Below are 24,925 nucleotides of genomic sequence, written 5' to 3'. Positions count from 1 at the left end.
GGGATATTATCCTGGACTATTCAGGTGGGCTGTAAATGGAATCGTAAGCATTCTTTTTTTTTTTTAAGATTTTATTTTTTTTATTTATTTATTCGACAGAGACAGCCAGCGAGAGAGGGAACACAAGCAGGGGGAGTGGGAGAGGAAGAAGCAGGCTCATAGCGGAAGAGCCTGATGTGGGGCTCGATCCCGCAACGCCAGGATCACGCCCTGAGCCGAAGGCAGACGCTTAACCGCTGTGCCACCCAGGCGCCCCGGAATCGTAAGCATTCTTATAAGAGAAAAGCAAGAAGGTCAAAGGAAATCCAACACCTTTTCATGACAAAAACTCTCAGAGAACTAGCAATATAAGGAAATTTCTACAACATGATAAAGGGCATCTGTGAAAAATCTGCAGCTAACCTAATGGTGAAAGATAGAAAGCTTACTTGCCCACTAAGATCAGGAATGAGACAAGGATGCTCACGTTCATCACTGCTATTTGATGATGTACTGGAAGTTCCTGCCAGAGAAATCCGGTAAGAAACAGAAATAAAAGGAGGAAGTAAAACTATCTCCATACACAGATGATGTGAAAACCCCAAAGAATACATAAGAAAGCTACTGGAGCTAATAAATTTAGCAAAGTTGCAGGATCAACACATAAAAATCTGTGTGTTCCTATATACCAGCAATGTATAATCTGAAAAGGAAATTAAGAAACCTATATTTACAATAGCATCTAAAAGAATAAAATAGCTATAAGAATACACTGAAGCAAAGAGGTGAAATACGTGTACACTGAAAACTAGAAAACATTATTGAGAGAAATTAAAAATACCTACGTAAGTGGAAAGTCATGCCATGTTAATGGACAGGAAGACTTAATGTTGTTAAAGTGTTAGTGCTATCCAAAACTACAGATTCAATGCAATCCCCATCAAAATTCCAACAGCCTTCTTTTGCAGAAATGAAAAAGCTGATCCTCAAATTCATATGAAACTGCAAAGGGCCCCAAACAGCCAAAACAAACCTGAAAAAGAACAAAGTTGGAGCACTCGCACTTTCTGATTCCAAAACTTACTACAAAGTTGTAGTAATCGAAACAGTGTGGTAGTGGCATAAGGAAAAACATATATACCAGTGGAATAGACCTGAAAGTCCAGAAATAAACCTATACAACTATGGCTAATTGATTTTTTACAAGGGTGTGAATGCCATTCAATGTCAAAAGATGGTGCTGAGAAAACTGGATATCCTCATGCAAAAGAATGAAGTTGTACCCCTAACTCACACCATATACAAAAATTAATTCAAAATGAATCAACATAAATATAAGCCTAAAACCATAAAATTCTTAGAAGAAAACATAAGGATAAATCTCAATGACCTTTGAAATGACCTTGGATTTGTGACACCAAAAGCCTAAGTAACAAAATTTTAAAAATAGGTAAATTGGGGGCAACTGAGTGGCTCAGTTGATTAAGTGTCTGACTCTTGATTTTGGCATAGGTCATGATCTCAGGGTTGTAAGATGGAGCCCTGTGTCGGGCTCCACACTGGGCGTAGAGCCTGCTTAAGATTTTCTCTCTCCCTCTCCCTCTGTCCCTCCCCCTCTAAAAAAATTAAAATAAATTTTTAAAAAGATAAATCGGACTTCGTCAAAATTTAAAATGTTTGTACATCAAAGGTATTCATTACAAACACAGTGAAAAACCAACAAACAGAATGGGAGAAAATATTTGCAAATCATATATCTGATAAGGCTTACTATCCAGAATACATAAAGAACTTAATAACAAAAAGACAAACAACCCAATTAAAAAATGGACAAAGGACTTCAACGGACATTTCTCTAAACAAGATATTCACGTGGCCAATAAGCACATGAAAAGATGCTCAACTCATTAGTCATTAAAGGAATGCAAATCAAAGCATGAGATACGATTTCAAACCTACTAGGATTGCTATCATAAAGAAAAGAAAAAGAATGGTTAGAATGTGGAAAAATGGGAACCTCATATGCTGGTGGATGGAATGTAAAATGGAATGAAAAATAGTTTGCCACTTTCTCAGAAAGTTAAAGATAGAATTACCATATCACCCAGCAGTTTCACTCCTAGGTACCTACCCAGAGATTTGAAAACAGGGACGCAAAGAGATACTTGTATGCCCGTGTTCACTGCTCATTAATCAAAATAGCTAAAAAGGTGGAAGCAACCCAAGAGTCCATGAGCAGATGAACTGACAAAATGGGTCATGTGCATACAAGGGGATAATTTTCCCCTATCACAAAGAATGAAGTACTGGTAAGTGTTACAACAAGGATGAACCTTGAAAACATTATGGTAAGTGATATAATCCAGATACAAAAGGACAAGAGTAGTTAAATGAAATCACTAGAACAGCCAAATTCATAGGGGTAGAAAGAAGTTTAGAAGTTACCAGGGGCCAGGGCAGGGGGGAATGGGGAGTTATTGTTTAATGGTATACAGTTGCTGTTTGGGTGATGGAAAACTCTTGGAACTAGGTAGTGGTGATGGTTTTACAATATTACGAATGTAATCAATGTCATGGGATTGTACACTTAAAAATGGTTAAAATGACATATTATGTTATATATATTTAATCACAATTTTTAAAAAAAGAGTAGTAATAATTATATTCTGAAATTACTTTCCCTCTTAGAAAAAACTGTTGTAGGTTCCTCTGCTATCTGAAAATTACATGTCAGTGAAAAAACACATTTTTGTGGAAAAAGAAAGTCAAAAGAGAAAGTAGGAGATGCAGCAACAGAAGCAAGAGGTTGGAGTGATGTGAGGAAGGAAGTCAAGAGCCAAGGAATGCATGCTTCCTCAACGAGCTGGAAAAGGTAATCAAGAGATTCTCTCCTAGAGCCTCAGAAGAAACCAGCTATGGTAACACCTTGATTTTAGCCCAGGTAATTCACACTTCCAGCCTCTAGAATTGGAAGAGTAAATTTGTGTTGTTTTAAGCCACTCGGTTGGTTTATGGCAATTTGTTACAGCAGTAATAGGAAACTAGCACATTCCCTGTGTGGCTCACATATCCTGAAATTCAGGATTTTAGAGGTGGGTGGGCACTTGTCCCCTCTGGGGATTTGGAGCCCTGGTGCTACCAGCTTTCCACCCAGTTTGGCACTCCTGTCACTAGCACTGAGGCCTGAGAGAATCCCATTTGCAGACAGGCTAGTGGGAGAAGCTGCCTCTCCTTTGCATGCACCTACCCTGTGGATGAGTCCCTGGGCAGGCACCCCTGTGCTGTGGCCTGGCTGGGCTCCCTTCCCACCCAAATATCAGTCTCTTTGCCCTGCCCTGGAGCCCATGGAATTATTTCCAGGTGTGCCAGACACACACTTGTGAAGAAGCACCCAACCCATGCCAAGGTCATCATGAGGCATGGAGTAGAGGAGGGGGTGCTATCTGAGCAGAGTTTATCTGTACCACTGGGGACACAGGCCAGGACCACCAGGCAGCTCTGAAAGCTGGAAAGCCTACGTCAGTGACACGCATGCACACGTTTTCAAAGACACCTGCCTACACACCAGGGAAGCACCCTGGATGGAAGCCATGACATGGGTGACATGGGGAGAGGCTCCTAGTTCAGCTTGAGCCTCCACCAGTACTGGAAGCATCAGGGTGGAAAGAAATGCTGCTGAAAGTGCATGGGTGGCTTCTTCTGATCCCAGCCTGCAATGCCCACTCATGGAGATGCCCTTTCCCTGCAGATGATGGAGGTAAGTCCTCCTGACAGATAGGACCCTTCAGCAGGACCCCTACTCTGACAGGGAGAAGCCATGGGGCCCTAAGTGTGTAGTGACCAGGAACTGACCTGCTGTGGTCAAGGGGACCTGCAGTGTGTCTACCGGCAGCTCAGGGAAACCTGCCCAGCTTCATGGATGTGGTTAGGTCTGCACATGGCACCTATAATGTTTAAGAACCACTGCCTTTCTTACCTCAGACTGCTCTGGACTGTGTGACAATAAAGGGCAGGTTAATTCCATCACCTTAAAACTAGGGGTATGGCTGGGGAGGCAGGAAATAGAAATGAGTCACTGCCAGCAGTCAGAGGCATAGGGTTCTCAGTGATAATAGCAACATGTGCTTCTGAGGACACAGTAGGAGGGCAGGGGGTGACACTCTGTGCTGCTGTGGTCCAAAGGCATTGCTGCCTTAAGGCAGTGACCCCGCCTGCTGGGTTCTGGTCTCTCCATTCCCTATGATCTATACCCTGTCATTCTCACTGTAGGTTTTACAGTGTTGAGCCTGCCTACAGGGATCTGGTGTTTTCTGGCCAGGCATAGAAAGATGCTTCATCTTGGGGCGCCTGGGTAGCGCAGTCGTTAAGCGTCTGCCTTCGGCTCAGGGCGTGATCCCAGCGTTCTGGGATCGAGCCCCGCATCAGGCTCCTCCGTTGGGAGCCTGCTTCTTCCTCTCCCACTCCCCCTGCTTGTGTTCCCTCTCTCGCTGGCTGTCTCTATGTCAAATAAATAAATAAAATCTTTAAAAAAAAATGCTTCATCTTAACTCTCTCAATCTCCACTGCCTCCCTGTTCCACTGTTTTTTAAATATTTTAATTTATTTATTTGTGAGTGGGAGAGTGCACTCGTGCAAGCAGGGAGAAGGGTAGAGGGACACAAGGGGAGGGAGAGGGAGAATCTTGAGCAGACTGCACCCTGAGTGCAGAGCTCATTGCGGGGCTCGATCGCATGACCCCAGGATCATGACTTGAGCTGAAACCAAGAGGCAGATGCTTAACTGGCTGAGTCACCCAGGTGTCCCCTCCCTGTTCCACTTTTAAGGACCTTTGCTATTACATTGTCCACCCACCTGCCACCTGAGATAATCCAGAATAATCACCACATCTCAAGGTCAGATGATTATCAACTTAATTCCATCTACCATTTAAATTCCACCTTGCCATGTAATATAACATATTTACACATTCTGTAGATTAAGACCTGGATATCTCTGGGGTCATTATATTCTGCCTACCACAGTACAAGAATATACTTTTATAAAATTTGAACATTGCCTATATGGCTACTTGCTAAGTCAAGGATCGATGAGTGCATTTTATATTTTGATAGATGTCAACAATGATTCTCTAGAGAGGTGTTTCCAATTTGCCCTCCCCTGGCAGTGCTGTGAGAGCCTTGGGATAATGATGATGATGGTAACAATAACAACAGCTCTCTTATTTATTTAGTAGTGTTAACCTTAAAAATAAAACAGTTCCTTTACCAGCAAAAATGGGTTTATTTGGGAATAGCAGAGAATTACAATTCTGGACATGCAAGCTACAGCAAAACTGCAGGCAAGTCTAAAAGAAGAATGTTATTTTATGGAGATAAAGGAGGAAGTTAGAAGGGGCTGTTTCGAAGGAAAGCCCATTGGAGAAGAGATCAGGGTGATAATGGTTTCTCATTGGCTCAGCTGTAGGGCCCATTCATTTCTTGTAGCGGATGCAATGGACATCTTTTCCTGTTGAAGATTCTTCTGTTGGTAATTCTTGACTCCAAGTGAGAGCTCCCCCTTTCACTCCATTTTCACTCCATTTTCGTGAGGTTCCCGTTTACTCAGTTTCACAGCACTGTGTACCTAAACACTTTTCATGCCACTTCTCACGAGGAAAGTTGTAGCTATTGATCAAATTTCATCTCTGGATTTTGATTTAGAGCTGATTCTGGGTGAGCCTCAGCATCCCCAAGAGGCATTGTCAAGGCACAGAATGTTGAGGCTCACCCCAGAGTTTCTGATGGGGGAAAATGCGCAAGTGCAGCTGTTCCCCAGGGGCCCCCTCAGGGCTGGTCCCTCTACTCCAGAATGCAGGTCACCTGCCTCTCTTGAGGGAGGAAATCTGGAGTGGCCCCTTTAAGAGGAAGCTAAAAACACACCTTTGCCATCCTTAATCTCGGGCTCCATTCCCCAGTACCCCTTGCGGTGCCACTTGGGCGTTGCCTAGGAGAACTAGCAGGCGCCCCTCGCCAGGCCAATGCGGGGCAGAAACTACGTCGACCAGAAGGCCAAGGAGGCTAACGGCGACCTGTGAGCCAATCACAACACAGCGAAACGGCTATTTCCTGCGGCTCCCGGGACTTCCGCCGTCTCCCTTGTGGACGTTCATTTTGCTCTTGACAGGTCGTTATACAGCGTCCTTGGGGGCCTGAGCTCTGGGTCGGGGCCGCTTTCCAGGCGCTTCCTTGGGACCCAGCCGGGGAGGACAGTGAGGAGGATGAGATCAACTGCCGCGCTTCGTGCCAGCCGTGATCTCCTGTAACGGGGGTGTCCTCTTCCTCCGCCCCCTCTGACTGAGGCCCCCATTGCGACGGGCGGCGGGCGGGCACCTGGCCCAGTGCAGGTGTGGGGATCGGCTGAGCACTCAGGGCCTGCCCGGGTCCGATGGCGGCGGCGGCTGCGGCGCTGGTGGACCCGGCGCGGGTGAGTGAGTGGAGGGCGCCCGCCGCCCTCACTCACCGGACCCCCATGCACATGGTCCGGGGCCCACGGTAGAGGGGAGTGGGGAGTCCCTGGACTCTTTTCCTCCGCCTTCACTTCTCTTCCTTTGCTGCTGGTACCCTAGGATCACCCCAAGCCTGAGGTCCTGAGTCCTGGCCAGAGGTTCTGTGGGAAGTTTCACAATTCTGGAATCCAGTGGGACAAGACATGGAAAGCAGTTTCAGGCATTGGGACCGGGATGTGCAAATGCTGAGAGCTGAGGCTGAGCTGGGAGTATTCAGGGAACTACAGGTCTCCCTTGTGTCCGGTGGGCACAATTCAGGCCTGGAATGGCAGCCTGGGGAGCTTGGGCTGAGGGTGGTGGGAGCCATGGGAGGTTTGGAGTAGAGGAGAAAGGTGATCTGACTCAGGTGTTCACAGGCTCCCTTTGGCTGCAGAGTGGAAGAGAGAGGTAGGGTTGGGTAGGGGGTGAGGTTGAGGGGGCAGAAAGGGAGGCCCGTAAGGATGCTCTTTTAGTAAATATGGTGGGTGATGGTGTCTTGGCCTGAGTGGTGACTGGAGTTGGGAGAAGTGTTTGGATGTTGGATCTGGATTTTAAGCCAGCCAGATTTTATGATATGCAGAGAAGTGGAGGAGCCTGGGCTATCTCCATGGATTTTGGCTTCAGTTACTAGAAGGTGGAGTTGAAGTGCATCAAATGAAATAGGGTGCTGGGTGGGGCGTTTCAGGGAAGATCAGGAGGCAGATTTTGACCCTGTCGAGGCTGAGATGTCCTAAAGACTTCCAGGTGGAGGTACTGAATGGGCAGCTGGACATGAATGTCTACGTTATGCTGAGGAATTCAGCTTAGAGACATCCAGTCAGCAGTAGTCAGCCTATGAGCTGAGGTGGAGCTCTGGCTCAGATTTGAGAGGGGGCATCTTTAGCTTATGGTGAAGGATGTCCTACAGGGGCAGCTGAGGACTGGGTGGCTGGGCTGGGTATAGGGCAGGGTTGGTGGGTGTCACAAAGTCAGATGGAGGGAGGAGCAGCCACGAGAGAAGGTGTGTGTGAGAGGAGGGCCCAAAAAGTAACCAAGACCCCGGGACAGAGGCTGGGGCATATTAGAGATGCAAGTAGCATGACAGTGGAATTGTGGCTCCCGTTTATGCACCTCTGTATGGGTTCACCAACATTTCTTGGCCACCCTCTGTGGGGCCTGAGGGTTTCAGTCAGGATGGGAGATTAGCTCAGTGGCAGTCAGCTGCAAGTGTCCCAGGCCTGGGGTGGGAGGTCGTGGGGCTGGGCTTTGAATGTGCATCAGGAGGAAAGAAGAATACTGAGACTGGTGAGGGGACAGCATGAGTGAAGGCAGAGAGACTTGGAGGTCCCAGAAGTCTTTGTGGCCTAGTCTGGATGGCTAAGGGTTAAAGGTAGGAATAGGACCAGTTAGAGAAACTGAAAGAAGGCTGGGTGCCACCTCTGAAAGTTGGGACTTTTGGAAATCTGGGTCAGGATGGGATCCTGGCTGACCTCACCAAGTCAGCCACATTCTGGACACCATTTGCACAGTGGTATGTAGGACTGCTGGGAGGAAGAACAGGCCATGTGATGGTGCTGGGGTCTGAAGATGTGTGGTACAAAGATGGATGTGCACATGCACACGGAGTATGAATTGATGGAGTCCTGGTACTGGGGACCTATGTGAGATGAGCCCAAATTTGGTTGCTCTGGGAGGCAGGATCTGGGAAGCCAGGGGATTTGCCTGCTAGGAGGCAGTGAGGCCCCACAACGAGGCCCAGAGCTTGTGGCAACTATCTGCCCACCTCCCTGCTGTGTGAAGGAGGACACAGTGATCAGTGGGACACAAGGAGACAATGGCACCCACAGCATTGGAGCTTAGGGAGAAGGGTGACCTAGGAGTGTGTTGGTAGGGGTGACCTGAGGGTCAGAGACTATCCACCAGAAAGGTGTCAGCAAGTAGAGTCACGGGCCTAGGTCTGGATGGGTTCATCTGTGTATTTTTTTTTTTTTTTTTTTTGCTGCCCTTTGGTGTGGCTGACTTAGCTGTCCTCATCGTGACAGGACTGGGGGACCTTTGAGGACGTGGCCGTGTACTTCTCCCGCGAGGAGTGGGAGCTCCTTGATGAGACTCAGAGGCACCTGTACCATAATGTGATGCTGGAGAACCTGGCGCTTGTGGCCTCACTGGGTAAGGCCCTCCCACCCCCCAGCTTCCTGTTCTGTTCTCTGTCCTTCCTCTTCTCCAGGAACAGCTCTGTCTTCCTAGAGCTGAGCATGGGTATTGCTTCCTCCTCTGAGCTGTGTGCGCAGAGCTGGGGCACAGGCACAGCCTGCTTCGTTCCCTGAGGAGCCCCAATATCTTCTTCCCTTTCTGGGGAAGGGCTCAGGACTCGGGGTCTCAGTCTGGCTGCCTGAGTTCGTCTAGATCAGTGGCACCTTCATGCCCAGGTTCTTCCCCTTTTTATATCAGACATTTCCAGGAGCCTGGCGATGTCACAGACTGTTGACACTGACCTGGTCATTACTCGTGGCGGCCACTGGGCCCTTCCTGTGAGATGCTCCTCGGAGACTTATTTTGTAACACTGAGTTTGCTTCCCAGTGAGCTCCCTCTGGTCTGCCACAGGGTAGGCTGCCCTTGGCTGGGCCAGCCACTCACCCACCCTGTCTTGTTCCTAGAACTTAAAACTTTCAGGCCCTGTGCGGTTGCTCACCTGGAACAGGACAAAGAACCCTGGGAGCCTGAGAGGGTGGACATATCTCCATATACTGCACAAGAGGATGGGAGGGGGTCTGGCTCTCATGAGTGGGAGCTGGAACAGAGGTGACACTGGGGCTGGGTTACCACTGTACTGGGCATGTGCCCTGTATCCACTAGTGTTTGCTGCTGGGGCCAGTAGCCGTACCTTACTCCAATTTCCTTCCTCATTCTAGACACCACATTCTTGCCATTTCTCGTTTGTCCCTGGACACTGCTCTGATCTCTGTGTCTTCTTCATTGCCTCTACCCCTCCCTTTACAGGGGATGTCCCACATTAGCCCACAGTCAGTGTATTAGGGGATGCACACATATCCTCATATAGGCTTTAAGCACCAGATGCCAGGCTGCAGCTGGATTTTCCTGGGCTCAAGCACACACCGTTGTGTCCCCTGCTCCTATCAGAGATCTGGGGCTTGCCTGTTTTGGGTCCTGCTGAAAGCTGAAGTGTTGCAGTTCCTGCCTCTCTTCCCAGCCGGAACCCTACACTTGTGTTCTTACGTGTTGAATCTTCACCTTTGGTGGCTTTCCTGGGACGAGTATTGCACCACAAGCTCTACCTCACCCTGACTTGATCCTACAGATTCACTCCTAAATTTGTCAGATCCACATCTGTGAAGGGGCTGCCCCCTCCCAGCAAAGCCTATATACACTTCACCAGTATTTCTCTGCTTTCAGGTTGTTGGTGTGCAGTGGAGGAAGCCCCTCTTGAACAGAGTGTTTCTGTAGAAGGAGCGCTCCATTTAAGGACCCCTAAGGTATGTCCTTCCACCCAGAAGGCCGACACCTGTGACATGTGTGGCCTGGTTCTGAAAGACATACTACACCTGGCTAAGCATCAGGGAATACACCTTAGGCAGAAACCATACGAGTGTGAGGCATGTGGAAGAGGCCTCCGGCTTGGTACAAACGCTCACCAGCACCAGCAGGAGCACAGTGAACTCTCCACAAGCATTGAACATGCTGAGGATGTGCTGGACAGCCACGACCTCCTGCAGCATCAGGCCACCCACAGCATGGGGAAGCCACACAGGGGCACCAAGCACAAGGAGGCCTTCCAGCCCCACTCCGGCCTCCAGCAGCACAGAGTCCACGCCACACAGAAGCCCTTCAAGTGCAGCGACTGTGGGAAAGCCTTTCTAAAGGCCTTCATGCTCCTGGACCACCTGCTAGCTCACTCCAGAGAGAGACCCTTCCAATGCCCAACAGGGGCAAATGTCCCTAAAGAGAACTCCACCGTTGTTCAACACCAAAAAAATCACACTGGGGAAACATCCCATGTGTGTCAGGAATGTGGGAAGGCCTTCAGCCACCTTTTTAAACTGAGGACACATCAGAAAGTTCATTCTGGAAAAATGCATCACAGTTGCAGTGAATGTGGGAAAGCCTTCACCCGGAAACACTCACTTGTTCAGCACCAGAGAGTTCACACTGGAGAACGGCCTTTTGAGTGTGGCCAGTGTGGGAAGGCCTTCACTCGCAGCTTCCATGTTGTTCGGCATCAGAAAGTTCACAACACAGAAAGGCCTTACGAGTGCAGACGGTGCCGGAGAGTCTTCAGCTGTGTCGCCAATTTTGCCGAACACCAGAAAATACACACTGGGGAAAGGCCTTATGAGTGCAACGAATGTGGGAAAGCCTTCATTAACAGCTCTCATCTTGTTCGGCATCAGAAAGTTCACAACACAGAAAGGCCTTTTGCGTGCAGCGAATGTGGAAAAGCCTTCCGGCAAACCTCCAAACTTACTCTGCATCAAAGGAGTCATACAGGAGAAAGGCCTTATAAGTGCAACCAGTGTGGGAAAGCCTTCAGTTGCCCCTCCAACCTTGTTCCACATCAGCGAATTCATACTGGAGAAAAGCCTTATGAGTGCTCAGAATGTGGAAAAGCCTTTAGTCAAAGCTCTGCGCTCATTCAGCACCAGAAGGTTCACACCAGAGAAAGGCCTTATGAGTGCAGTGAATGTGGAAAAGCCTTCAGCTATAGCTCGAACCTTGTTAAACACCGGAAAGTTCACACTGGAATAAGGCCTTATGAGTGCAGCCAGTGTGGGAAAGCCTTCAGTGAAAGCTCCATCCTCAGTCAGCACCAGAGAGTTCACACGGGAGAAAAGCCTTATGAGTGTAACAAGTGTGGAAAAGCTTTCCGCTACAGCTCAAACCTCTCTAAGCACCAGAAAGGTCATACTGGAAAAGAGCCATCTGAGCGCAGTGGACATAGGAAAGCCTTCAGCCAGAGCGCCAGCCTCACTCAGCACCGGAAGGGTCATACCAAAGAAAGGCCTTAGGAGTGTGGCAAATGTGGAAAACCACTAACTAACTGGGGCACTTTCCTTGTTCACCTTAAAAGAGTTCACTCCTGAGAAAACTTCTGTGAAAGGAACCTTTGTGAAGAAGCCATAAGCCAAAAGTTGAAAAATATCCTAACACCCCTACCAGGAGATTGCCAGATACCTGGGAAGCTTTCAGGAGCTACATCACACTTTCTAATCTGTCCAGATGCTTTGCCAGATTCTGTCACTGCCAGATGCCATCTCACTTCTACTAGCTGGTAGGTCCCCCCACAGCCTGTCATCTCAGCATACTCAGGGAAGGCTGATTTTGTGCTCTCTCATTCCCTGGAAGGAGACATGAGTGATGGGAGCTCTTTGGCGTGGCCTCATTTACCATCTCTGCCCTGTCCCCAGTGGTTCAGGCATAGCCCTGACCTCTTTCTCTCCAGGAGGATCTGACTGGAGTCTGGGGACTTGCAGAAGTAGTTTCCCTCTTTTGTGGGTTTTGGTTTTTTTGTTTTGCTTTGTTCTTAAGATTTTATTTATTTATTTGACAGAGAGAGCAAGCACAAGTAGGGGAGGGGGAGCAGCAGGCAGAGGGAGAGGAAGAAGCAGGCTCCCGGGGAGCCCAATGCGGGGCTTGATCCCAGGACCCTGGGATCATGACCTGAGCTGAAGGCAGACGCTTAACAACTGAGCCACCCATGCGCCCCTGTGGGTATTGCTGTCTACAGATGGTGCCTGCAATGGATTTGTCCAGTCTCCAAATCACCCAACCCTTCTGTCTACAGAGTGTGTGATAATAAAGGCCTTACTGTTGAACCCATCTTTAATCTCCATTCACTGTTTGCGGGGGGAGATGGAGAACAGAATTGGGCTCTAACAGGACAAAGAGGGAGAAAGGCCTCAGTCGGAGACCTCAACTTCAACAGCAGGATGGAACAGAAGAGCTTGCAGTCTAGGCCCACAGTCTTCTGGGACAGGCTGAAAGTCTCTGGGTTAAATCTTGTGTTCTGGATGCCACGACAACCTGATAGGCCCAGAGCTTTGGACATTGGGTCCATATGGCAATCTCTAGTCCTTCCTGGGTTGGGTTCTTTGTTCCTGGGAATGTCCCACGTTCCCCAGTAGAGTTGAGGGGCCAGTGTCTCCTGGGACTTGTCCATGAGTAAGGCCCCTGATGTCCAAAATCAATAGGCAGGTTACCACTGGATGTAAGATCTGCAAGGGCCAGGTAGAACCATAAGTGGGTACAGAAACACTGGTTTTGCGGTGAGGGAGTCAGGGAGACTGGCAAACAGAGGAGATGCTATGCTTGAGCCACATCATACCCACTCACAAGAATTGTGCTCAATTCTATATTCAGTAACAATCACATGGATGGCTTTCAATCAGCCATGGTAGAATTTATACCACAAAAAATGAATAGACAATAGTCTTTGAAACAAAAAACTAGAAAACAAAACAAAACAAAACCTGATATAGAGCATTTGCCAAGTCTGCTGACACTGACTTTGGCCATAGGAGAGACTCAGTTCTGCAGCTCTTAGAAAGTCCCGCATACTCTCATCTTGTCCTCCAGCACGACGGGTACAATGACCCTTTACAATGGGCGTAACCAGCAGTATGCTGCTCACTGCTAGAGTGAATAATCTAATGGTGGTGTGGACTCTCGTAGTCTCCCTGTGCTGGTCACTTCAAGGCCATCAATGCACAGGCAGGAACCCTGGGACTGTAGTCCAGGACTTCTGTAGCTCAGCCAATATTCCAGGTCAGTGTGGTGTCCATGGCCTTCATCACCTGCTGTTTTTTGCTGCCACTGAGGCAAGGCTATCCCTGGGTACAGGGATCAGAGATGATGTAATCAACATATGGTTGCCCCCATTTCCTGGTTTTCCAAGAGTGAGAGATCCATATGTTTATGTGAAGCCTTTTGATTTTATAAATGTTGAAAACTTCTATACAAAGTTTATAGGTATATATGCTACCTATATATATGGGCTACACATGTGTTCCTGGTCCAACACTTGCAACTGTCAGAAAATAAGCAAACCAGGCTGTCAGGTGCCCAGGGTTCCCCAGACACGAAGGCTTTGGGCACAGTGTTAACCGCACAGCATGTGGCAGGGGAGGTGGCACTGCTGTTGCTATTCCACTCAGGACCCCCAGTTCCCTGAAGCTGACCATGTGAGGGATGGCATGACCCAGGCTTGCGGTCAGCCAAGCATGTGGCAGGTCTGCCTAAGTGCTCGCCGCATCCCAAGGTATCATGGCATCCCCCGGACCTTCTGGGGATTATAACTGCCTTCCATTAATGTGGGAGGCTTGGAGTCAGAACCAAATTCCCATTGGAACCTTGGGATATCAGGCTTCCAAGAAAAGGGATCATGGATCATCAAGAGCTCAACTCCTTGTACCCATGTGACCAGCTATGGTCAGACCTTAAAACACTGCTCCCAGTGCATGAATGAAGTCTTTTATCTGCCTTCTCTACTCACCAGGGATCTGCACACACCGGCCAACTTATTAGAACCTCAGTATTTCCCTGGTGGTGCCAGAACATAGCAAACAAAGGCCTGTTGGTTCTGAGTGTTTGGTCTCTCCACAGTACCAATTTATTTCGTGAAGCTCAAGTCCTCCCAGCTTGACGATGTATTCAGGGATCCTTGGCCTGCTCAGGCTCTCCCTCCTGGGTGTAACAACTGCCTCGTACCAACACGGAAGGGCAGCTTGGGATTAGAGTTAAAAAGTCCAGCTGATCCACGTGGAGCTCAGGCGTGCAAGCAAAGTAGGGCAGACGTCATCAGAACTCAATCCCTTTTATCCTGAATGCCCAATGTGGTGAAATGGTCCTGACGTGAACCTGACTTCTGCTCTCCCCATCAGGGCTCCGTTGAAGGCAGCTGGCCTGCTGTGTGTGTGTGTGTGTGTGTGTGTGTGTGTGTGTGGCTGTGCATGTGCATATGCTGGAACATCTAAAACAAAGCCCTTGTGGCTCTGAGCATCTAATGTTCATCTTGACTCTACAGGAAGACTGTCCTGTGAACCAGCCACAGAGGAAGGCAGTGTTGATGATGGTCAGAAGCAGCCCTTCCTGATCATTTGAGCCCCAGATCCACTTAATGCCTGAAGCCAGATGCCAAGTGGACTTTTGGGTTCCATGTACCAAAATAGGCCAAGGCAATTCAACAGCGAAAAAGATAAACTTCTCAACCAATAGTGCTGGAACAACTGAGTAGCCACATGTAACAACAAACCTCTAGGCTCACCTCAAGTCATGCAAAAGTTAACTCAAAATTCATCATAGACATAAGCATAAAACTTGTAACAATAAAACTTCCAGAATAAAGCACAGTGACCCTGGATTGGGTGGATTTCTTAACTATAACAAAAAGCATGACAAGAAAAAAATAATAAATCAACTGGACTTGATCAAAATTTTTAATTTTTGCTTTTCAATAGTCATGTCAGGGGGCACCTGGCTGACTTAGTTGGAAAAGCACACAACTCTTGATTTCAGGGTTGTGAGTTCAAGCCCCACGTTGGGTGTAGAGATTACTTAAATAAATAAAAACTTAAAAAAAAAGATTAAGAGGCTTCAATAGTCACGTCAACAAAATGAAAATGTAAGCCACAGACTGCAAAAACTGTCTGCAAAACAAATTCTGACGAAGGATCTGAATCTAGAATATATGAAGAATTCAAACAACCTAATAAGACAACCCAATTTTTAAAAATGGGCAAAAGTGACTTGAATACTCACTTCACGAAAGAAGATATATGAATGGCAAAGAAGCACATGCCTTCTATGTAAAACATGTTATTATTTTTTTAAAGGTTTTATTTTTCAGTAATCTCCACACCGAACCTGGAGTTCAAACTTAAAACCTCGAGATCAAGAGTCACATGCTCTACAGAGCGCGCCAGGGGCCCCTAAAATGTGTTCTTTTATTTAAAGTTCACAACACTCCTACAGGTGTTCTAGAGATAGTGAGGTGGGTAAGAGCACAGACTCTGGAGCTACACGCTGTACGTTTATGTACCAGCTACTAATGACCTGTGTGCTCTTGGACAAGCTACAAAGTCTCTGTGATTCAGTTTTCCCTGTATTTAATTGATGATCTGTATGGCTGTGGCAGATATGAAGGTCTGCAGGTCCTGAGAAACTCTGGACACTATCACCCTACACAGACTCAGTCATCAAAGCAGTCATGGCTCCCCGCAGACAGCACAGTCACTCCAGGTTGCCGGTCTCCACTCCCTATTTCCTCATACCCAGTGATTATCACTTAATATGCCCACCTCGTTCTTATATGAACACAGGAGGTAACCTGCCTAGCAGGATCTCGTGTCTAGAGGGCATGTCTTTTTAACCCAGGAAAAGAGCTTCCTGTCGTTGTAGGGGGTGTGCTATGAAACCTCCTCCAGAACAAGACATCAGCAGCATCTTCTGCATCACTGTAAGGTTTTTAGGCCCATTTCTCCCTTCCCCAGGTGAGCTCTTGGTATCTGAGTTAAAAGATGGAGAGCATAGAATCTTTCAGCCTCTCCCAGGAGGGCATGGGATAGAAACGCAAATTAGGATATACATTGGAGGGGCGCCTGCGTGGCTCCGCTGGTTAAGCATCAGTCTTCGGCTCGGGTCATGATCTCAGGGTCCTGGGATCGAGCCCCATGTCGGGCTCCCTGCTCGGCAGGGAGTCTGCTTCTCCTTCTCCCTCGACCCCTCCTGTCCCCCACTTGTGCTCTTTCTCTCTCAAATAAATAAATAAAATCTTAAAAAGAAAAAAAGGATATACACTAGAAAGGAAGACGTTACAGTGCCTTTTTTAAAAAAGATTTTATCTATTTGTCAGAGAGACAGTATACAAGCAGGGGCAGTGGCAGGCAGAGGGAGAAGCAGGCTCCCCACTCAGCAAGGAGCCCAATGTGGGACTCAATCCCAGGACCCTGGGATCATGACCTTAGCCCGAGGAAGATGCTTAACTGACTGAGCCGCCCAGGTGTTCCTGAAGTTAAAGTGTCTTTATTTGCAGATGACATGATCTGTGTGTAGAAAATCCCAAGGAATCCATTAAAAAGTATATATGAAAATATACATGTAGGGGCACCTGCATGGCTTAGTTGGTTAAGCGTCTGACTCTTGATTTTGGCTCAGGTCATAATCTCAGAGTCGTGGGATCAAGCCCTGCGTTGGGGCTCCACGCCCAGCATGGAGTCTGTTTGAGATTTTCTCTCTCCCTCTCCTTCTATGCCCCTGTCCTCTTCTCCCCCATCTAAAAATATATATGTATATATGCAAATATATGCAGTATATACAGATGCAACAAACAACAAAACAGAGCTGCTCAGTTTCCCATACAAATCATCAAATGAAATTAATGAAGCAATTCGATTCATAGTAGCCTGAAAAAGGATGAAGCAGCAATAAGTTTAACAAAAGAGCAATACTCTGAAAGTACTCTGAAAGCTTTAACACAGTGCTAAGAGAAACTGGTGAGAAATATTCCATGTTCATGGTTTAGGTGATTCAATGCTTTAAGATGACAGTGTTCTCTAAATTGATATACAGATTCCATGCAATCCCTATCAAAATCACAGCTGACATTTTCAGTAGAAACTAACAAACTGATCCTAAATTCACACTGATACACAAAAGACATACAACAGCCAAAATAATTTTGACGAGGAACAAAGTTGGATTTACCTTACCTGATTTCAAAAGTTTCTATAAAGCTACAATAATCAAGACAGTGTGGCACTGGCATAAGAACAGACATACAGATCCGGAGAACAGACTTGAGAGTACCAAAATAACTTTACTCAACTGATTTTCAATAAAGGTACAATGTAGAAAGATGGCCTTTTCAGCAAATAGTTCTTGGAAAATTAGATATCTACATGCAAAAAGATGAATTTAGACCCCTACCTAACACTACACATAAAAGTGGCCATGGGATGGATCATAAATGGAAATATTAGAGCTAAAACTATCAACCTGATAGATGAAAAACAGGAGAAAAATGTTTACTTTGGGGTAGGGAAATAATTTTTTAGATATGAAACCAGGAGACGATATATAAATGGAAAAACTAATAAATTAGACTGTGGTGTCTAAATGGGGTGTCTCTCAATCGAATAGGGAACCCCAAATATGGGGCAAAGATCAGGTGGAAATCGATGGTACGGGAGGTTTCACCTGAGGCAGAACAAAGGAGATAGAAGTTTACTGGTTATACCAAAAGGGAGCAGGGGGCAGGTCAGCGGAGGAGAGGCTGTCAGCAACCACGCGGTGGGTGGAGCTGTTTTTGAAGGGGGAAGATAAGGAGATTGGTGACATACGGAATTCTCCTTTTTGGTAACTGTGCCTAGTGTAAGTAGCCCCTTGGCCAGTTAGGGCCTATGGATATTTTTTTCCTTTTTTTTCAAGATTTATTTATTTATTTATTTATTTGAGAGAGAGAGAGAGAAGGCACATGTGCACATGTGAGCGAGGGGAGGGCAGAGGGTGAGGGAAAGGGAGAGAATCCTGAGCAGACTCCCCCTGAGTGCAGAGCCCCCACACAGGGTTCAATCCCACGACCCTGAGATCATGACCTGAGCCAAAATCAAGAGCTGGATGCTCAACCAACTGAGCCACCCAGGCCCCCTGGGCCTATCCATATTTTGAGGTGGGTCGCCTGATGGGCCTGTCTGTATTAAGCCAGGGGGGCACTGTGGGCTCTTTCTACACTCCGTTGCTTAGGCCTGTTTGCCTAAAAGCAGCCTCTACATAGACTTCATCAAAATGTAAAATATTGCTCTTCAAGGGGCACCTGGCTGACTCAGCTGGTAGAGCAAGAGACTCCTGGATCTCAGGGTTGAGTTCAAGCCCCCTGTTCGTCTTAGAGCTTACATTAAAGAAAAAGTAAAATATTGCTCTTCAAAAGATGTCATTAAGAAAATTAAAACAAGCCACAGACCAAGAGGAAATAAATACCTGTATATATATATGGAATCTTAATACAGAATATACAAAGAATTTGTACAACTCAATGATCAGAAGACAACCCAAGTAAAAATGAACAAACGATCTGAGTAGAGATTTTATCAAAGAAGATAAACAGATCGTTAAAAAGCACATGAAAAGATCTCTGACATCATTATTCATTAGGAAAAAACAGATGGCAACACCAAGTCTTGGCAGGAAGGTGGAGAAAACGGAACAGTCCTACAGAGCTGGAGGGAATATAAAATGGTACGGACACTTTGGAAAACAGTTTGGCAGTAAAGGGAGAAACAGGAATTTAACATATGACTCAGCACTTCCACTCCTAGGATTTGTCAGGCAGGAAGCCCTTACTCTGCCCTATGGTCCTTCTAACTGGAGTTAGAATCAAATTGACATGATACAGATTAACAGGAGAAAATCAAATTTAATGCGTATACATACGGGAATCAACAGACATGAAATTCCAAAGACGGTGAGGCAACATGAAGCTTACAGGAGCTATGGGTAGAGGACAAGGATACGAAGAGGAGAAAGCCCACCAGCAAGAAGGTGAAAGGAGAGGCTTGGAAACACAAGGTTGCTCTATTGTGCAGATAAATTCCTTAAGTAAAGGGGCGTCTCTGTTAATAGCTCTATTCCTATTACAGGCTCTCCTTTCCAATGTAAATTAGGCAGTTGCGGGGAAAGGCAGAGAGCTTTTCCAGCATCTGCTGGTTGTTTTTGGGTTTTTTTGGAATATTTTATTTATTTATTTGAGAGAGAACAGGAGCAGGGAGGGGAGGGAGAAGGAGGCTCCCCGCTGAGCAGGGACCCTGAATCAGGGCTCGATCCCAGGACCCCGGGGCCATGACCTGGGCCTAAGGCAGACACTCAACCACTCAACCGACTGAACCACCCAGGGTTTTGATTACTTTTTTTTTTTTTTTTTAAAGTAGGCTCTATACATAGTGCAGAACGCAATTGCCTCAAGACCTGAGCTAAGGGGCGCCTGGGTAGTGCAGTCGTTAAAGCGGCTGCCTTCGGCTCAGGGCGTGATCCCGGCATACCGGGATCGAGTCCCACATCGGGCTACTCCGCTATGAGCCTGCTTCTTCCTCTCCCACTCCCCCTGCTGTGTTCCCTCTCTCGCTGGCTGTCTCTCTGTCACATAAATAAATAAAATCTTAAAAAAAAAAAAAAAAAGACCTGAGCTAAGAGTCAGATGCCTTAACTGACTGAGCCACCCAGGTACTTTTCATTACTTTGAAGTAATCAAAATCGGTTACTTTTAAGTCAAAATAATCTTAATGCCAAAACAGCCCATCTTGGGGCAGCCTGCCGTTGGCTCCCACAGAATCTACTGAAGCAAAACGAAAACCTATGTCTACACGAAGATTTGTAAGCAAATGTGCCTACTAGCATTATTTATAATAGCCAAGAACTGGAAACAATTCAAAATCTACCAATTAATGACTGATAAATAAACTGCGGTATATCCATACAAAGGAATATTATTCAGCAATAAAATGGAATAAAATACTGATATATACAAATAACACAAATAACCTCAAGAACATTATTCTAAGTGATAAGACACAAGAGCCACATATTATATGATTCCATTGATACGAAATACCCAGAAAAGCCAAAAGTATAGAGACATAACATAGATTAGTGGTTACCAGACGCCAGGGATGGGAGTGGGTTTTGGCTATAAAAGTGTCCAAAGGAATATTCTGAGGCAATAGGAATGGGGTAAGATAATGTTGTACAACTCCATAAATTTACTAAAAGTCATTAATTATGCACTTATAATGGGTGTATTTTATAATATGTAAATTACACTTCAATAAAGCCACTTAACAAACAGGACTATGGGCTTTCTCACAGTCCTGGAGTTCCTGACCACATGGTGATAACCAAAAGTATCCGGCCCACTAAGCATGACAGGAATGCATAAAGCATTGGTTAGGAGTACAGCTCTGGGACATATAAAGATCCTTAAGACCATCTCCAACCCTTCATCTTGCAAGGGCCCAGACATCAAAACGGTGTGCCAGGCTCCCCCATGTCCTATTTCCTCACACTCCTGTTTTCTTTACCCATTAACAGTACTCATTTCCTTCTGATACAAACATGAGTGGGTGATATATTACTAGGATCTGGCCTTCAGGGTGCTTCCTTTCAACACTGCTGAGGTGGGAAAGACACTCCCTGAAACACAGACCAACCCCTTGCTTCTTCCAGACCAACCACTGCCTTTTCTAAGTGAACTCCAGGTCCGAAGCTTCCGAACGGACAGGCTTCAATTTTTTGCCAGGGCACATGGGTTACAAATGCAAACTGAGTCACATCTGGACACGGATGCACCATGCCTTGCTGCTGTGCCCTCTGTGAGGTGCTACAGGGGCCCTGATGACCAATCTAAGAACACCTCTGTCATGTTCTCGATGCACTCCTGCTAAACAAGACTCTAATATCAAAGGCGAATTAACTGGTGATATATTCATTATCAAATGGTCCAGAGAAGTCTGAGGTCACGGTACCAGAACTGGGTGACCAGAGGAATGCATAAAAACTGTTAGGAGTACCTGAAGAAACTCAATGAAGTCATCATGGATGTCAAAGGCAGATTTCACAAGGTCCATAAACGATGGGAAACTTACCCAGAAGCCAGAAACTACCCCATAAGGCCCCTTGCTTAGAGCAGGAGTCACGTCCATGCCAAACTCAGTCAGGGGTGAGCACCATGATACCACTTCAATGGGTGCTGGGCTGCCACTATCCCTCCAGGGTAAGGCAAGCAGGGAACAGGGACTGCTTATGCTGAGCAATAGGAGGTGACCATCAAACACAGAAGGGCTTTTTTCACAGCACCCAGCAGTGTGACAAGTGGTCACAAAGTACAATGCGGCCCCTATAGGCTTCCCCACACACAGGGCAGTCATGGAGTATTTCCCCAGGTGAGGTTCTTTCCCAAGTATCAATTCTTTTATATTGAATGAAGTTTTTAAAATAGGTTGATTATTTAAAATAAAACATTAAAAAAAAAAAGAAATAGGGCAGCTGATACTTTACTACACTCACCGCTCTCAAATGGCTTTTTTCTAGTGAAGTTGTTGGTGTTTGCAGGGCAGGAGCTGTGGCCAACAGTTCTCCCATGCTGGCTATACACACAGGAACTTTCTCCAGTGTTATTATTATGCAGAACACGGCAGGAGCTGCAGCTTTTTGCTCTCCCACTCACTATACTCCCAATGCAGTAACTTGCTGCAAAACCGGATGAAATCTGTGAGAGAAGGCTTTCCAACATCAGCTATACTCATTATGCCTTTCTCCAATGGGGATTGTGTGAAACGGGTTAAATATTTTAAAAGTTACTGCCTTTGTACAACTGTTCTCTGATATTAATCTTTTGGTGATAACAAGAATGGAGCTCTGGATGCAGATGCCCACATTCTCTGTACTTGAGTCCTTTAGTGCAGGGGCAAAGGAAAAATTCTGCTCAAGGGTGGGCCATACTCCCTGCCTTTATAAAGGCTTTCTCAAGGAGAACATTCTAGTGCATTCAAAGGAATAGAGCTCTGGCTGGAGGCTTTCTCATGTTACTACACTCACAACATTTGAAGATATGAATGTACTTCTGCTTTCTCAGGATGGAGGACGGTGATGACCTCCCCACCTTCACAACGTACTTGGGATTTTTTTTTCCCATTCTGAAATGTTTTTGGTGATTGAAAACCTCTCCAGATACCATACGCTTACTGGGTGTCTCTTCAGTGTCAGTTCTCTGTGGGTTCTGCGAAACGTCGAGTTGGCAGGGCCTGGTGATAGGCAGGGGCTGTGCAGTGAGGGTGGTCCAGCCACTGATACTGTGTCCACCTTCCTTTGAGGGAACAAGCAGTCTCATTCAGGAACAAATTTTCAAGAACTACTTAAATATATGTATCAGCTCAGGACATGTTAAGGGGAGGCCCCTGGTGGGGGACCTGACCAGAAGAGGGAAGAAGGAGAAAGTCTGTAAGGCAAAGGACACAGAGGGATCAGCCAGGGGACAAGAGTCAAGGGAAAGCAGAATGGAGTGTGAGAAAGGGGTCAGAATGATAGAAAAGAGGCATAGCTACTCACTTTGGCACCAGGGGAACAGAGGGCATAGGTCAGGCACCAGATGAGGGATCACACCACTGCTACAGGCCCTCCCACAGCAGTTTTGCACTGACCAGGACTGGTCCTCTGTGGGCTTCTCTGGTCAAGAAATGATTCAAGCTGCCCCGTCTGGGTCTCCTTGCCAAGTTCAACTTGGGTGAGCACATTTAGGGTAGTGCAGACAGTCATTCTTACGGGGGATTGTGAGAAGTGGTTTGTGAGAGGTCAACCCCCTGTCAGGGTGATTTACCCATGACAGAGCAAGGTGGGTGAGGACCACCTATGCATCTGGAGAACTCAACCTCACAAAATATTAGAACCAGGAAAGATCTCAGCAGAAAAGCTCATTGTCCCCACAATCAATGACCATGTCAGTACTCATGTGCCATCACAGGGGCTGACAAGAGACAGCTGGCAGAAAACCTGCTGGAGGGTTTTTTTCCTGACAGAGGGGACAGAAAAGCAACAGGCCCTGATGGGGTCTCTTGGCCAGGTAATGACCAAGCTGGATGTGATCTCCTAGGCTGGTTGTGATATTTCTGACCCATGACCATGATAAAAAGGTCGCAAGGCAAAAGGAGTTGGGGTTGCTTATGCAACAGTCTCAGAGAAGAGGTATCAAACATGGGCCAGCACCAGGGCCAGCAGCACATCCCATGGGGAACACACTGGCCTAACTGGTGAGGACAGGACCATGCCATGGTAGTAGCCCCACTATGCCTTATGAAGGAGCCCAATTTTTTCTAAGAGAGATACGCATTCTTCTCCTTAAAGGTCAATGGGCTCTGCAATACCAGGGCAGGGAGCAGATGGCTGTGATCTAAGCACTCGGCATGGGACCTGGAGCCCCAAGCTGTCCTGCCAGCCACCTCCCCTTATGTCTCCCAAACCTTGTCCCCTGACATGCCTGTTCACCCTCTGAGGGTGGGCCCTCCTCCTGGATGTGCACTGTCCCCAGATCCATTGATCTTTAGACAGTGCTTCTCTTTTTCTGCACCCATCTCCTCCATCTAGCCACTGGTCCTTCGTGTGGACACCCCACATTCACCTCAGAGCCATCCATCTGTAAGCACAACTTAAGACTCTCCTTCCAAAATGCCATTCTCGGGTCCTTCCTTGGACTGCAGCCTGGACATGAGGCCAAACCAGAACTCCCTGTGTGTTCACAGGTACATGTGTCACCCTCGCTCCGAGGTCTCCAGACAATTCGGACTCTACTTCTACAAAACCTAAGTACTAATCTTCCCAAAAACATCCTCCTCTTGCGAGCTTCCCATCTCAATGAGTAGTACCCCATTCCTTCTAAACCCTTGGGATGGTCCTTTATCCACCACTTACATTCACTCCTCACATACAGCACGAAATCCCATCAACTCCAACACGAAAATATAACTGAAATCTGATCACTTCTCTCACCTCTCTTGCTTCTGCTCTGGACAGGCCACCATCATAACTGTCCCGATGAATACTGCAGCAGCATCCTCATGAATATCCCTGTTTTCAGGTTGGCCACAATCCCTCTCCCACCAGTGTGTTCACTTAGTATGTTTACCGAGTATTCACTGGGATACTTTCAAAATCCCAAATCAGATCATGGACATTCCTCTTCTATTAAAAAATTTCTATGATTCCCAGCACCCGGGAATAGAGGCGGGACTCCTCTCATGCTCTTGGTTCCCTGCAGTGGAAGACAGATCTTTCCTGAATGTCCTCAGGTCAGTCCCACCTCCGAGTCTTTGCACATGCAGATCCCTCCGCCTGTACCCTCTACCTCTTAACATACTGGATTCTGGAATGAAGACTCGGCACCTGCGAACGCTCCACTGTCCTGAACACCGAGGCCTGGAGCTCAGTCGGAGACTAAGGACACTGGGACTCAGAGTCCAGCCGGGTGGGGGACAGGATGCAATTCTTCAGCCGTAACTAGTCAATCCGCTCACTCATCACGTCCGCAGGCCCAGGGAGCCTCCTGGACACTGTCCACAGCCTGGCAGCAAGGTCCCTCAGGCGAAGCAGACAGTACGGCAAGCTGCCAAAGAAACGTCCGGATACCGGAAGTGGCGACCAGAAGACTGCGGCCGTCCCGGAAACGCCCGTCCCCTAGCCCATCATTGGCCAGAGTCCGGACAGCGCGCGGAAACGCCCCTCTCCTGGGTGCTAACTGGGATACGCCGAGCGGACGCTCGGTGAGGGGCTTTCTGGGTAATGTAGTTCGCGTCGCGTAAGCATCGGCGCGGCGGGCGCGAGCCCTGATCACCTAGGCAACGACCCAGCCACACCGGGACTGGCTCAGGGACCTAGTGTCGTAGTGGGCTGCG

At 47.2% G+C, this 24,925-nt stretch overlaps 1 protein-coding gene and 1 long non-coding RNA gene across 2 annotated transcripts; one reads left to right on the top strand and one right to left on the bottom strand.

Annotated features, from left to right (window-relative positions):
- Positions 1-5,245: 5,245 nt before the first annotated feature.
- LOC121103332 lies at positions 5,246-24,814 on the bottom strand. Its single transcript, XR_005835499.1, has 2 exons — positions 24,024-24,814; positions 5,246-6,644 (listed from the first exon to the last, which is right to left on the bottom strand). It is a non-coding gene; the product is annotated as an uncharacterized LOC121103332 (long non-coding RNA).
- On the top strand, positions 6,637-12,054 carry LOC103677217 (zinc finger protein OZF-like). The gene is made up of 2 exons (XM_008706458.2): positions 6,637-8,650; positions 9,897-12,054. Exons 1-2 carry the CDS (start codon positions 8,617-8,619, stop codon positions 11,504-11,506), a joined length of 1,644 nt encoding a protein of 547 aa, XP_008704680.1. The 5' UTR covers positions 6,637-8,616; the 3' UTR covers positions 11,507-12,054.
- Positions 24,815-24,925: the final 111 nt, after the last annotated feature.

This window comes from Ursus maritimus, unplaced genomic scaffold (assembly GCF_017311325.1).
Source record: "Ursus maritimus isolate PB19 unplaced genomic scaffold, ASM1731132v1 scaffold_19, whole genome shotgun sequence".
NCBI lineage: Eukaryota > Metazoa > Chordata > Mammalia > Carnivora > Ursidae > Ursus > Ursus maritimus.
This window is presented reverse-complemented; position numbering and strand designations above follow the sequence as displayed.

What these genes read in the sequence shown, in the direction of transcription:
- LOC103677217 (XM_008706458.2), top strand. Translation starts at nt 8,617, where the DNA reads ATGCTGGAGAACCTGGCGCTTGTGGCCTCACTGG. An exon ending in GGCGCTTGTGGCCTCACTGG is followed by an intron (nt 8,651 to 9,896) that starts GTAAGGCCCTCC and finishes CTCTGCTTTCAG; the next exon opens with GTTGTTGGTGTGCAGTGGAG.